Source organism: Gobius niger (assembly GCF_951799975.1).
Source record: "Gobius niger genome assembly, chromosome: 21".
NCBI classification, from domain to species: Eukaryota; Metazoa; Chordata; class Actinopteri; order Gobiiformes; family Gobiidae; genus Gobius; species Gobius niger.
The window spans coordinates 23,339,019-23,353,634 of record NC_136872.1 but is presented as its reverse complement, the minus strand read 5'-3'; the positions used below and the strand labels follow the sequence as shown (position 1 = coordinate 23,353,634).

The 14,616-nt window shown below is 43.1% G+C and overlaps 1 protein-coding gene across 5 annotated transcripts in view; it reads right to left on the bottom strand.

The window, feature by feature from the left end:
- Nucleotides 1-14,616, bottom strand: part of dysf (dysferlin, limb girdle muscular dystrophy 2B (autosomal recessive)) — an 80,929-nt gene that overhangs the window by 14,701 nt on the left and 51,612 nt on the right. For 4 of the 5 annotated variants that reach the window (XM_079579852.1, XM_079579853.1, XM_079579855.1 and 1 more), the window contains 8 exons: nt 11,774-11,785; nt 9,690-9,788; nt 3,347-3,475; nt 2,354-2,509; nt 2,197-2,288; nt 1,933-2,103; nt 1,601-1,743; nt 8-147 (listed from right to left, as the gene is read on the bottom strand). In XM_079579852.1, coding sequence (XP_079435978.1) covers nt 8-147; nt 1,601-1,743; nt 1,933-2,103; nt 2,197-2,288; nt 2,354-2,509; nt 3,347-3,475; nt 9,690-9,788; nt 11,774-11,785 — 942 coding nt within the window. The remainder of the gene's footprint in view (nt 1-7; nt 148-1,600; nt 1,744-1,932; nt 2,104-2,196; nt 2,289-2,353; nt 2,510-3,346; nt 3,476-9,689; nt 9,789-11,773; nt 11,786-14,616) is intronic. The other variant, XM_079579856.1, reaches the window with a different exon arrangement.

Sequence of the window (14,616 nt, the reverse complement as noted above, 5' to 3'; positions counted from 1 at the left end):
GTTTTACCTGCTGAATGTCGGGCTGCAGCGGGCTGAAGAGGCGCCGCGTCTCCACGTGTTCAGGGACTAAACCCAGGCGTCTCAGACACAGCAGGGCCAGACGCTCGTCCAGGGGCCCGAGGTGAGGGTTCAGCTGCTTACTCTCGTCTGGAGCAGAAACACACGGCTTTAAGGAGGGAGCTCTGAGTGTCTCATAATACAAGGGTTGTGAGCTTGGATCTTGTCTGTTTGAAAGGACAAGATCACGGTTACAGGCGGTCGGAACGATTTTCCGTCGCAGGGAGCTCATTTACCTGGGAGGAGCTCGGAGTAGAGCCTCTGCTCCTTCACAGAGGGAGTTTCAGAGCCTCCTGGTCACCTGTGTCCCACTGGGGGAGGCAGGACCATAGACTATAAAATGAAGAATGGATTTATTGTGAACTTCTTCTTCCTGTAACCGTAAAGAAATGGCGGCTGGCTCCGTAAGTTCCTGGCTCCTAAAGACTTTCCATTGAACCGTCTTTAAGTCATGACGGAACACAGGCTTGTCATTCTGACCTCCACGTGTTTGTCTGAACATGGGCAACATCATCCTAACTTTATCCTTAGTTAGGATGATGTTGCACATGTTCTACTGTATAAATTCTTTATACAGTATTTTTGCCGTATTGTATACTAAATAGCCCCTCTTGGAATCACCACCTTATGTGGTGGAGGGGTTTGAGCGCCCGAATGACCCTGGAGCTCTGTTGTCAGGGGTTCGTGCCCCTGGTAGGGTCTTCAATGACCAACAGGCCCAGTTTGAATTGTGAGACCGTCCTTCTGTGGGCCCACCACCTGCAGGAGGAGCCATAGGGGCTGGTACAATGTGATCTGGGCAGCTCCTACAGCTGCCCCCATGACCCGGAAACGGAAAAGTGGAAGAAAATGGATGGAAGGATGGATGGATGGATGATGGATACTAAATGGAGCTGGCTCTAGTCATCATGAATGGGCTTCAGCCTGCGCTGAATGCTCTGGGGGACGTCCATTCCTGATTATACAGTTTCTGCCCAGGACACGCTGGAGGACCATGTCTCTGTGGCCTGGTGCCGGCTGGGCTGGAAAAAAAAAATGTGTGTGTGGACCCGGCCCCGGAAAAAGCGGAAGAAAATCAATGAATGGATGGAATCTACACATTTCACAATTTTTCTTCAATGTTCTGAAACTTTCACAAGCCGTCTGCAGACTTCTTGTTCTAATACTGTATATTATTGATCCACTTTATCCGGGTCGCAGAGGCCGCAGTCTGAGCAAAGACGCCCAGACTTCACATGCCCAGAACACCTGCCCCGGGAGGCGACAGGAGGCGACAAGAGGCGACTGAAACAGAGGTCTGAGCCGGTCAGCTGAATCCTCTCGAAGGAGCCTCACTCCTCACTGCCTCCCTGTGAAGGAAACTCGCGTTGACCGCTTGTATCCGCGATCGTGTCCTTTCAGGTCGTCGGACATTTCAGAGAAAAGTCAGATTGATGCTTTATCACATTAATGGCCGACTTTATTACACGATTTGCATCTTGTCATTCCCAATCATTATTACGTTATCGGTTCCCACAGGGTCTAAGCTCCAAACTGGACTCACGGAGGTCTGCGGCGCTGAGCTCCTCTCCTCTGAACACCACCTTGTTTCCCTGAAACACGGGTTTGCGCAGGTTTCTCCTCTCGCACACGCGGTTCAGCAGCTGACGAGGAGAGAGCTGGTCCCGCCATCGGTTCAGCCCCGACCTGGGACAAACACAGAGAAAAACCTTCAAAGGATGCTCCAAAGCAGGCCTTGATCTGGTCATTAACTTGGCTTCAACGTTCAGGAGAAGAACAGGTGAACTGATGGATGGATAGATTCCTGTTTCGATCTGTTTTTGTGACATTTTTGGGATGAAACATGGATAGAGTGTCCAGAGTTTTGCGTCTCACGTGCAGTAGGTCTGGGGCAGCCCGCACGCCGCTCCGTGTTTGGACAGGAGGCGGTTCTCCAGGTCGATGACGGTCTCCCCAATCTTCTCGTCTTTGGTCAGCAGGTCGTGGTCGTACAGAGCCACGCGCAGGTCCTTCTCCAGCGGCAGCGAGCAGCTCAACTCGAACATCCTGGAGGCACCGGCAAAAACAACAGGATCTCTACAGGAACTAAAGAGAGCTGACCACATGTGCAGCAGAGGCTCTTAAAGGGCCGGTACGCACTTTCCAAACACCGGCTCCAGGGTGCAGGGGATGTAGTTGTCGTGGTCGTTGATGGTCTTCTTCCCCAGAGTGATCTTCACGTACGGGTCGCACTGAGGTAAAGAAATATAACCACAAATTAAAAAAGATGCATGAAGGCCGCAGTTGTTCGCAGTACCTTCCCGTTGGGGTCTTTGGGCTGCAGTCCGTCCGCCTGGATGACGTAGACTCGCACCACGCACTCCTCCACGCCGTTCGGAGGCAGTTTGGTGAAGTACTTGGGCGGCGTGGGCAGAGACGGGTCTTCGGGCAGAGGGTAGATCTTAAACATGCCCTGGACATGCAGCACCAAAGTTCATTAGTCAACACTGGTGCAAGAGTGGGGATGGATGCCGTTCATATTTTTCAAAAAACAGTGCTTTAACGATACTTGGTTTCTGTTACCAATACCTGAACGATACTTTTCTGATACATGTACTAAAGTATTTGTCGTCTAGAGCCGGAAAACAGGACAATAATGTGTGGAAGATCTGCACATTGACAATATCCGGTTCCAATGTGAGGAAATGGGGAATGATTTGGGCAAAAACGGGAGAAAATTTGGAGAAATTGGGGCAATAATTACAAAAGAAATTGGCAATTAATTGGTAAAAATTTGAAAAATATGGGGGAGAGATACGGAAAATAATGGTGATAAAAAATGGGCAAAAATTAGGGGGAAAAAAATAGGAAAAAAAGAAAGAAATGGGGCAAAATAATTTAAAAAAAAATCATTAAAAATGGGGGAAAACAGGGAAAATATTAATAAAGAGGAAAACGAGAATAAAAAAAAAAATGGGGCAAACATTGGGCAAAAATATCTCAAATTGAAAATAAAGAGAAAAAAAATGGCCACAAATGGGAGAAAAAAATATATTTCTTTGTCACTTTACTTCCTTTAATGTTGTCCCTGGACCAACAGCATCAAAATTTGTATCAGAAGATTAAATAACTTTTATTCAGGCGAGTCGCTACAGGTGAAAACTTACATTTAAGGTAGAAATGACCTGATCTATTTGAATCTAAAGTTGGAGGTTTGGTCTGGTCGTAGATAAACTGACTCAAATGTTTCCCCTTTTCACCTGCAGCGTCTCGCCTTACTGACGCTTTAGGGTCGACTCTATGGCGTCACCTTGAACTCCCCGACCACAGACGGGTCCTCGCGCTCGTCCTGGCTCCGCCCCCTGAACAGTTTGAACGTCTGGCAGAAATCGGACAGGCCTCCGAACGGCTCCACGCGCTCCAGCTCCCGGTCGTACACCTGAGGGAGACACGAGCATCAAGAAACGGAACAGGAGACAAGCTCGCGACGGTTTTCACTCATCTCAGAGTCGGTACAGGCAGCAGGAAGTCACATTAACACGACACGACCAATATCTATGGAACATACATGGGACAGTGAGACAGTGACCTCTGAACCCTGGGAATCAATAGAGAAAAACAGACAAAGAAATGACCCGAGCCTGACTGAGAAGTAATAAACCGAACAAACAAGTGTATGTCACGTTGCTGTTTTGCATTGGTTGCTATAAGGGTTAGCTTCGCTGGCCAGTCACAAGATGGCTGCCATGTTTGCCCTGTCAATAGCGTCACAGAGCTTATTGAATCGTTACAAATCTTTACCAAGGATACATGCATATATCTATCGTAAGGCTGGGCGATATGGACAAAAAAACAAATCTAAATTTTTTTACTGACCAGGAAATACGACCATATTAGTCCAGTGCTCCGGTCTCTGCACTGGCTTCCTGTCGCTCAGAGAACAGACTTTAAACAGCTCTGCTTGTGTACAAGTCTTTTCATGGTTTAGCAACAAAGTACATCTCTGACATGTTACAACCGTATGAACCATCTCGGGCCCTGAGAACTTCAGGGAGGGGCCTCCTGGTGGTTCCCAGAGTCAATAATAAACACGGTGAGGCTAAAGCTAAAATGTGGAACAGTCTTCATGAGGATGTGAGACAGGCCTCAACTCTGACAATGTTCAAATTTTATCTACACTCTTGCCTTTCACTGTAATTGATAAATTCTATGTTGATGTTTTTATTGATTCTATTTGCTTTCTTGTATTTATGCAACTGTGAAGCACTTTGAATTGCCTTGTGTATGAATTGTGCTCTACAAATAAACTTGCCTCGCCTTTACTCAGTTTGGACGATCACGATTTTAATCGATTTTATTTGAAATAAACTTTAAAAAGTCTCCTGATCTTTCATATGAAGAAACTGCTCAGAGTTCTGCTCATTAATATTTCATAATGTAGCTACAGTTAGGCCCACAAACATAACATAACCCTTTATTTAAAAATAGTTATTTCTGTTTTACCCCTCCTTGAGCCGCCACCTTAACATGGTGGGGGGGTATGAGCGCCCGAATGATCCTGGAGCTCTGTTGTCATGGCAAACAGGTCCTATAGGTGACGGGTCAGACAAAGAGCGGTTCAGAAGCCCCTTATGAGAGACCAACCATGAGGCCGTCCTTCTGTGGACCCACCACCTGCAGGAGGAGCCATAAGGGGCTGGTGCAATGTGATATTTGAGCAACTCCAACAACTGCCCCCACGACCCGGCAACGGACAAGTGGAAGAAAATGGATGGATGGATGGATGGATGGATGGATATTTCTGTTTTAGATGTTCCTTGTCTGCTCTAAAAAGTAAAACCTTAAGGAGTTTTCAAAAGTGTTTTAGTTTTATCGTCTTCATGCCTCTGCTCTGATTGACAACCGTCTCCATGGGGACTCAAGGGAAAGGGGCGGAGCTAAATGGTCGGCTCAGAGCAGAGTGAGAGAAAGACACAGGAGCAGAAACTCTTCAAACACAATCTTTATGAAGCAGCAGATGGTCAGAAAGCCTCTGCTTCTCCGCTGGAGTCGTTTCACTGCAGAGCGTCTGAAACCCTTATAAATCGCTGCTGTTTTGTCTTTAAAGTTCTGCGTCTTCTTCCTTTTAAACGTGACTCTGTGTTGTCTCACCCACCGCCCGCTCCTCCCTCACAAACCAATGTCACATAATAAATAGCATTCCGACATATTGAACTCCTTTTCCACTGGCGCCGCCTCAAACATGATGCCATCCACATAAAGCTCAGGGGCAGAAACCCGATATTAGCGCTCGGACTGGCAGCGCCGGTAATTGTAAAAATGATCAGGACGTGGGAACCAACGGGATTTAAATATATATTTTACTGGAATGGATACAAGTGTTTAGAAGTAACAAATCATTCAGTGCATTCTCTCCACTTCAGCTTTACCCAAATCTAAAAGTTTACAGCCAGAGAAAGGCCTCATTTCAAAGCTAAGACAAAACTGTTGTTGCCGTCAATTTTTTTCAACTTTTTTTTGCTGCTTTTTGTGGCTGTATTTGTTGCATTTTCTACACTCTTTTGTTGGGTTTATGTGACTTTTTCATCCATGCTTTATCTCGTTTTTGTCGCTATTTTGACACTTTTTTCAAGAAGGTTTATAGACTTGGGTAAAGCCGAACTGGAGAAAATCTGCCTGGTTCAGATGGGGGTTAAGAGGTTAAAAAAGTACAGAAATACTGTTTTAACCTCTTAACTCCCACCTGAACGGATCCTATTTTCTCCAGTTTGGCTTTACCCAAATCAAAAAGCTTCTTGAGAAAAAAGCACCAAAATGAGAGGAAAACAAGGATGGAAACGCGACAAAAATGTGACAAAAATGTGACAAAAACTCAACCAAAATGTGACAAAAATTGAACAAAATGTGACAAAAACTCACCAAAAAAAGTGACAAAAATTCAACAAAAATGTGACAAAAATTCAACAAAAAAAATGACAAAAATTCAACAAAATGTGACAAAAACTCAACAAAAATGTGACAAAAACTCAACAAAAAAAGACAAAAATTCAACACAAATGTGACAAAAATTCAACAAAAATGTGACAAAAACTCAACAAAAAAATGACAAAAATTCAACAAAAATATGACAAAAATTCAACAAAATGTGACAAAAACTCAACAAAAAAAGACAAAAATTCAACAAAAATGTGACAAAAATTCAACAAAAATGTGACAAAAACTCAACAAAAAAAAGACACAAATTCAACAAAAATGTGACAAAAATTCAACAAAAATGTGACAAAAACTCAACAAAAAAAAGACACAAATTCAACAAAAATGTGACAAAAATTCAACAAAAATGTGACAAAAATTCAACAAAAATTGACAAAAAACTCAATCAAAAAGTGACCAAAATTAAAAAAAAAAAAAAAGAAAGAAAAAAAACATACAAAAGGTGACACAACACAGCAACAATGCGAGGAAAAAGATCCGTTTTGTGGGTCTTAGCTTTCAAATGAGGTGTTACACAGGCCTATATAATAGCCAAAGAGGACAGAAGGCATTTGGTTTAGGCGGGTGGTAAGAGGTTAAAGCAGTACTAAGTAACTCATGCCCCTAGAGGCCATAAGCTCAACTGCAGGTGTCGTAGCAGGTTGCGATTTTTTATCGCATTAATTGTCTTGGAGAGTAAATACTACACTGACAGAAAAGGCGAAGGGACAGAGGGATATTGTACATCCAATTACACAATGGAGATCATTTTTTTCACTCAAACTTGGCTGTAAATACTGTTTAATTGACGCTAGCCCGCAGTTAGGTTTGCCCGTTAGCATGTTAGCTTCTTCTTGTGATAGATTGGAAGGGTTTGAGGAAAATCCATGAACAAATAGCTTAAGTCTGCGCCTCATTGTTAACAGTCATGAAAGAAACACAAGCGCCTGTGAGGAGCCAGAGTCCAGCCGGTCACACACTCTCGGACTCTTGGCGTTCACCTTCCTCTGACTCGGTGACATTTATTCAACACCAGAGTCACACCTAATCCTCACAGCACACCTCAGTGTCGGCCGAGTGTGAGAGAGACGCATTATTTCATCAGAGGAGGAGGAGGAGGAGGCTGGAAACACCACATCACCTCCTGGACCCAGCGAGCCACGAGAACAAGGACCCACAGAAACGCGGGTCAGGAGGAGGTTTATGTCCAGGAACAAACCGGAGAGGGACATTAGAAGGGAAAAAATACTACACTTTAATGCCTCAAACTGTCAAAAGCTTTGCATACATGAGATTAAATGAGAGTCAAATGTGGATGTTTTTAAGGACTTCAATGTGCAATGTTTTTATTTCATCCAGAGCTAATGTAGCCGCTGTTAGCTGAAGATGCTCCTTATGCTTCCCTCGCCTGCTTTAACGTAGTATCTGTTCAAAAGCAGGACGTTTATTCTGACTGACCCACACCCCTGCACTTTCACAACAGGAGAAATGAGAAATAAGGGAAACACAGCACATTTATTTATTACTGATAGGCCTGTCACAAAAACAAACTTAAAATTTGATATATTGAGGCGGGAAAGTATCACAATAAACGATACTGGAAACTGCATAGACATAATAACAGACTGTCCCTCCTACCCTGCTGTGACGGAGCATGTTCCTAAAAAGGGCATAAGGTCGTTAGCCGCGCCCGTGCCATTAGCTCTAATGCTAACGGCCTGTCAATCAAAGTCCGGCCCTCATCAGTATACGAGATTTCTAAAATGTTTCTTTTTCGAAAACCCGCCTGGTTTCTTTAACTGTAACTAACCACAGGAGCAATATCTAACTGTAAAAAGTAAAAAAAACAATTGAAACCAGGCTTTACAGGTGCTTAAAATGTGTGTAAAGCGCAAAGCTAACTATCAGGAAACTAGCATGTTTTGCCACCCACACATGGAGGCACGGTAGCAATGGCGGACATTGTCGGGCCTGAGTGTCGTGGTCTTAAAGGGATATTTCAGGATTTTTGACATAGGGCCTAATTTCCTAGTTATCCAGAGTGTTGGTGATTTCTGGAGATATTTTGTAATTCATGCAGTTCTTATGTTTGAAGAGTTTGGTGGCGCTTGGCTAGTGCATTTCTATGGTATCAGCTAGCCTGCATTAAAAACAGTCTGACCCGCTCCACAGAGCACCTGAGGCAAATCACTTATAACACCAGACTAACCATATAAATGTCTGTGTCCATAGAATAATTTTAACCATTTTTGTATTTAAAATACCTTATATTTGTGGTTGTATAAGCTACGCAGCGGCGGAGTGATCTGCTAGAAAATAGTCCCTCAAAATGCGATCATTCATGTGATGCAGGTCAGTTATATTCCAAAAATGATTCTATGGACACAGACATTTATATGGTTAGTCTGGTGTTATAAGTGATTTGCCTCAGGTGCTCTGTGGGGCGGGTCACACTGTTTTTAATGCAGGCTAGCTGATATCATAGACATGCACTAGCCTTGCACTAGCCTAGCGCCACGGAACTCTTCAAACATAAGAACTGCATGAATTACAAAAAAAATATCTCCTTTAAAGCAGTACTAAGTAACTCATGCCCCTAGAGGCCATAAGCGCAACTGCAGGTGTCGTAGCATGTTGCGGTTTTTCAAGTTATTAATGGTGTGTAAGAGTAAATACTACGCTGACAAAAAAGGGAGAGAGGGATATTGTTCATCCAATCACACAATGAAAATATTTTTTTCACTCAAACTTGGCTGTAAATACTGTTTAAGTGGCGCTAGCACACATTTAGCTTTGCCCGTTAGCCTGTTAGCTCCTTCTCCGTGATTCTATTATAGTGTATTGGTTGCTCCGGTCCGGTGGCAGTCAAGATGCAAGCATGGTTTTCTGGCCAGAGACACCAGGGGGAGATGAAAGACCCTCCAATCATCCCATTAACACTTGTATTACCCCCAGAGGGAAAACGGAAAGGATTTATTAACGTTAACAAGTTACTTAGTAGGGTTGGTCCATATCATACCGTGCACGGTAATACCGGTATAGATTTTGGACACCGGTGTAAACTTTCATACCGCGGTGGATGAGATCATTTGCCTGCGCAGCTCATGTCAGAACCACACGGAGATGCTGCTCAGAGTCACTCAGAGCATCATAAACATGACTGTGGAGCTTCAGGGGCAGCGCTTAAAGAATCTAATGATATGAATGAAGTATGCTGCTTTTGTCGCTCATATTTACGAGGAAAAGGCTCAGGATTTGCGTCTTGGATGAACTCCGGAGAGCTGTAGCATCACCTAGCTCGCTAGCTAACTTTCTGGCGCTAACAACAACAGAGACAACCACGTTGCAAACGCGGTTAAAGGCTAATAATATCCTCCTCATCACAAGCGCTCAAGGAAAAATAGCTGTAAATGAATTTTCCCCATCGGCTAAAGGTTTTGATTTTTATGTATTTTGCCAGGTGTAAATTATATCGCCAAATATACCGTTATCATGATATTTCTTTTTCATACCGTGATATACATTTTTGGCCATATCGCCCTGAGCTATAACGTAGTCTCCCAATGGCCGCTGGTTGCAGTTGCTGTCGCCTCTAAAGCATAAAAATGACAGTAAACCTTTGTTCTAAAAGTGCACTGCATAACCCGGACAGGTCTGCTGTTGTGTAAAGTGTGACTCGCCGTGAGCGTGTCCAGCCCTTGCTCCAGGTACGTCCCGCACTTGTTCTTGACTCCAGTGGAAGCGTAGAACTTACTCCACCAGTCCACGAACTCCTCCACCTGCAGCACACACGAAGAACAAAGAGATTCAGAAACTCGTCACCACGTCACAGATTGACCTTTACGAATCCCAGTGACCTCTGCACTCTCTGAACGAGACATGGTTAATCCAGTTTGTTATGGCCACACACCCGAGCACATTTTCAAAATCACACTCGAGAAACGTAAGGTCAGCTTTTACGGCTCGGAGGGAAATGGAAATGGCACTTTTGGACCGAAGCGACGTCAAAAAAGGTGGAATAAAAAACCTGCATTTAAGTTTTGCAAATATTCCGTTGAGTGATATACAACTGCGGGGCGTATTTACGAGCCTGGGAGACGGGGCATTACCAGCGCGAGGACGAGTTTAGCCAAAGTTTAAGCACCAAACTCTTCAGGCCAGTGTTGGTCAAATACCCAGTGACATAAATAACAAGCTTTTTTGGTCCTGTCGTCTGCGGAGGAGAAGGAAATAACGGGATGTTCATTATATTCACCGTTTATGCTGTGAAGACGAAAGAAATGAATAAGGCAGATCTTTAGTTCATCATGAAATAATAGGAGCATTTACAGTGGGAACCAGATGTTTATATACACTGTATACAAAGACACATTTGTTTTTTTCTCAGTGTCAGACATGAGACCAGAATTAACTTTTATTAACCAACTATTTTAGGTCATTGAGAGTTTTAAACAATATTTATAGTTGCTAAATGCCAAAAGAATGGGAGATTTCTACAAAGTCAGAAGTTTACATACACTAAGATTATTACACCCTTAAACAATTTGGGAGATTGTCATTATCCAGAGTGAAACGAGTCCTGACCCGACAGGGGCTGAGAGGGAATTCTGCAGGAAGAAGCTCTGACTCCAGAAGAAACATCAGAAACACAGCTTGGAGTTTGCAAATAAAAAAAGGATAATGACCATGGTCACGTTTGGAGGAAAAGCCTGAGAACACCATCCAACTGTGAATACAGGGGGGCAGCATCATGCTGTGGGGCTGTTTTGCTGTGGGAGGGACTGGTGCACTTCACACAATAGACGACATCATGAAGAAAGAACTCTATGTGGAAATATTGGAGCAACATCTCAAGAGCAGGGAGTTAAAGCTCGGGGGCAGATGTTTCTTCAAATGGACAATGACCCAAAGCCAAACTGGTTACAAGTGGCTGAAGGAAAACAAAGTCCATGTTTTGAAATGTCATCACAAAGTCCTGATCTCAGTCCAGTTTAAATGTCTGGGCAGAGCTGAAAAGGCATAGGCACACAAGGTGGCTACAAATGTGCCTCAGCTACAGCAGTTCTGCTTGGACGAATGGACCAAAACTCCAACTGTTGTGAGAAGTTTGTGGAAGGAAATCCAAAACGTTTGACCCAAGTTACACAGTTTAAAGGCAATCCTAGCAACTACTGATGAAATGTATGTAAACTTTTGGCTTTGTAAACGTAATATAAAACCGAGTAGAAAATTGTATCTCTCATTCTTCTGGCATTTAGCAAATACAAATAATTTTTAAAATTCTAATTGACTTAAAAAAAAAAAAAAGTTAATTCTGGTTTCATGTCAGACAGTGAGAAAAAATGCATATGTGTCTTTTTGCCATTCGTTCAAACATATTACCATGGCCATGTCCTATCTAGAGTTCTATTAAAGATCTTTGCCTTTGGGTTTAGAACCACACTCTTGGAATTAACTCTGAATGAGTTTCAATTGAAAGAACAGTAACCACGACTTTAACCTGCAGATGTTTTACCTGAGGGCATTATCTGGAGATGTGAACGTTTCTGTCTGTAATTTTCCTCTGACTCTTGGCAAGAGTAAAAAGACATTTTTAATATTTAGAGAGAGAGACCCAGTGACTGGAGTAGAACAAGTGTTAGTGAGTGAGGATGTCATTTGCAAAGCAGTTCATTTTTCCTCATAGATAAATATACATTAGATAAACAGAGTCTTTTTCAATGCCAGTGTAGATAAATATTAATGTTACTAATATTATACTCACCCAGTTGAGCATCTATCGAGCGCATGCAAGAAAACAGCACAAAGTCAGAGACTCAAATGACTTTTACATTTCACAAACTGAACTTTTCACACTGGACCGCACGGTCTACACCAGCGAGACGACAAACCAACACAAATAAACCCGCGCGTTAAACAGAGTGGGTCTTGGCAACGGCGAGAATATCAACCGTGAAGTTTTGAAAATGAGTCACGAGCGTCTGACGAAGCGGCCAAGTGTCAGAGAAAAACGCCGATATTTGCAAACGCCGCTGATGGATCTGTGCGGCAGGTTTGAAAAGTTCTGCATTTCACTGAAGGACGGGTCAAAGAGCGTTCACGTGACGTCACCACATCGTAAACAGACCGTCATTTAAAACAGAGAATCATTCTGCTGTGGTAACTTTGGTTTATGGTTAATATATCTCTGTAACGGCTGGAACTGTCCACATGAAACAAAAACTGTCACAAAGTCCAGCGTCGTCTCTCTCAGCACAGATGAACTAAGGTCACATGATGATATTCAAAATGAGAGGACTTTCAGGTGAGAGTTTTCTCTCATAGATACAGACGGCATCTCTGACTCGCCCTCATATTAGAAACAAAAACGCCTTGAATCAGCTGGTCAAGTGGTCGAGTAAAAAGTCCTCGACCAGTTTGGACTTTCTGATGATGAACAGTTAGAGAGGACGGCACGAAGCTTCATAAAAGACACTGAGCATCCTTTGCATTCAGAGATTCGATATCTTCCATCTGGGCGTACAAACCGCTTTAGGAAAAGTTTTGTTCCCGCTGCCCTTTCCTTGATGAACAAGTAGGATCTAATGGCTTTTTATCTTTGTTACTGTCCAGTGGCTTACATTTCTGCTGCATCTTTAGCCGTTGCCTCTTTTTATCTTTGTATAATGTGTTTTAATGTTTGACTAGTTCTCAGAATTGCAAGACAAATTTACCTGCAGGTACAGATAAAGTAACCTGACCTTATATGGTCATGTTTGAAGCAGTTGAGAGGGAAAACAAATAAGAGAAACACCTAAACTTTCTTTATTTACAAAAAAAACGCTGAATTATGAAAGTACTTTTCTACCCAATAAAGATACAAAGACATGGAGAAGAGCAAAGTGGTTCAACAGCCCATAAATACATAAATATAGGAGAACAAAGAAGCTAATGTGATGGTTCATGTTAGCATCGTGCTACATGCTAACACTAGCTATGACTGTCATTTTATTCTGCTGTAAAAAAAAACATCCATATGGACCTGATTTAGACTTGATTTATTTGTGTGTGATATATAAGTTTAGATTCCACCAGAAAATGGCTAAAAAGAGTGAGAGATTGTTTTCCCCAAAACATACTTCCTTCCCCCTCGGCGAGGCCACGGCCCCTTGTATGACGCGATGCCGTTTGTATCTATAAAGGCTCTATTAAAGGCTCAGTTTGAAATCTTTTTGCTCTGTATCGGCTTCTGTTGTTTTGACACTTCTGGGAGAGCTTGAAGTGTAACGCTTTAAGGGGATGTTTCAGGATTTTTGACATAGGGCCTCATTTCCTAGTTATCCAGAGAGTTGCTGATACCTGGAGATTTTTGTTTTTGTAACTCATGCAGTTCTTATGTTTGAAGAGCTTTGTGGCGCTAGGCTAATGCAAGGCTAGCGCATTTCTATGGTATCAGCTAGCCTGCATTAAAAACAGTGTGACCCGCTCCACAGAGCACCTGAGGCAAATCACTTATAACACCAGACTAACCATATAAATGTCTGTGTCCATAGAATCATTTTAACCATTTTGCATTTGACTTATATTTAACTTTAACTTATATTTGAGCAGCATCAGCTTTGTGGTTGTATAAGCTACGCGATGGCGGAGTGATCTGCTAGAAAATAGTCCCTCAAAATGCAATCATTCATGTGATGCAGGTCAGTTATATTCCAAACATTATTCTATCGACACAGACATTTATATGGTTAGTCTGGTGTTAACAGTGATTTGGGGTCAGACTGTTTTTAATGCAGGCTAGCTGATACCATAGAAATGCGCTAGCCTTGCACTAGCCTAGCGCCACGAAACTCTTCAAACATAAGAACTGCATGAATTACAAAAAAAAAAAAATCTCCTTAAATCAGCAACACTCTGGATAACTAGGAAATGAGGCCCTATGTCAAAAATCCTGAAACATCCCTTTAAGTTTGCTTTGTTTTATGATGATTCAAGTTGTGTATGGTCGACCCATTTTGTCACATTTTCACTCCTTGATCTCCTTGGTCTTTCCTACACTTATTCATTCACAAATACTGACATGTTTGGTATCCACGTGTAGCACAAAAGGCTACGACTGAGATGACATAATAATCCAAATATGGTCGTTTCCTTTGTGGGAGACAGCAGCGGCTAAAGACGGGAGGAACACACACAGGGACTAAACTTTAGGGCCGTTTTCATCCCACTCTTTAACAACATCTGCACTTTAAGCCTCCACACGTAACACCACCCAGAATCCCTGTGAGCAGATCTTTGTGTTCTTCTAAACAGGCTTGATGGATGTGTCGCCTCATGGCCTCAGTGTTGGACTCCTCTGCTCCGACATGACTTCAGTGGGACAGGATCACTCAGAGCGAGGGCGAGATGCAGCGCGGTTAAAAGCCGAAAAAGCGTTGACTTTGCTTGATCTGAGCGGAGCCCGAGAGCACGCGGGGCCTAAATGAAGCGTGTGGTATGTGCGCAGATACTTGGGCGAGCGGCTCATTCTCTCCGCTGCGGTTTCTGGAGGAACGGCACCAAAACCTCAGCCAAAAATCTGTGGCATTTTCACATAAATACTGTCTGCTCGCCGCGCTCTGACAGGCA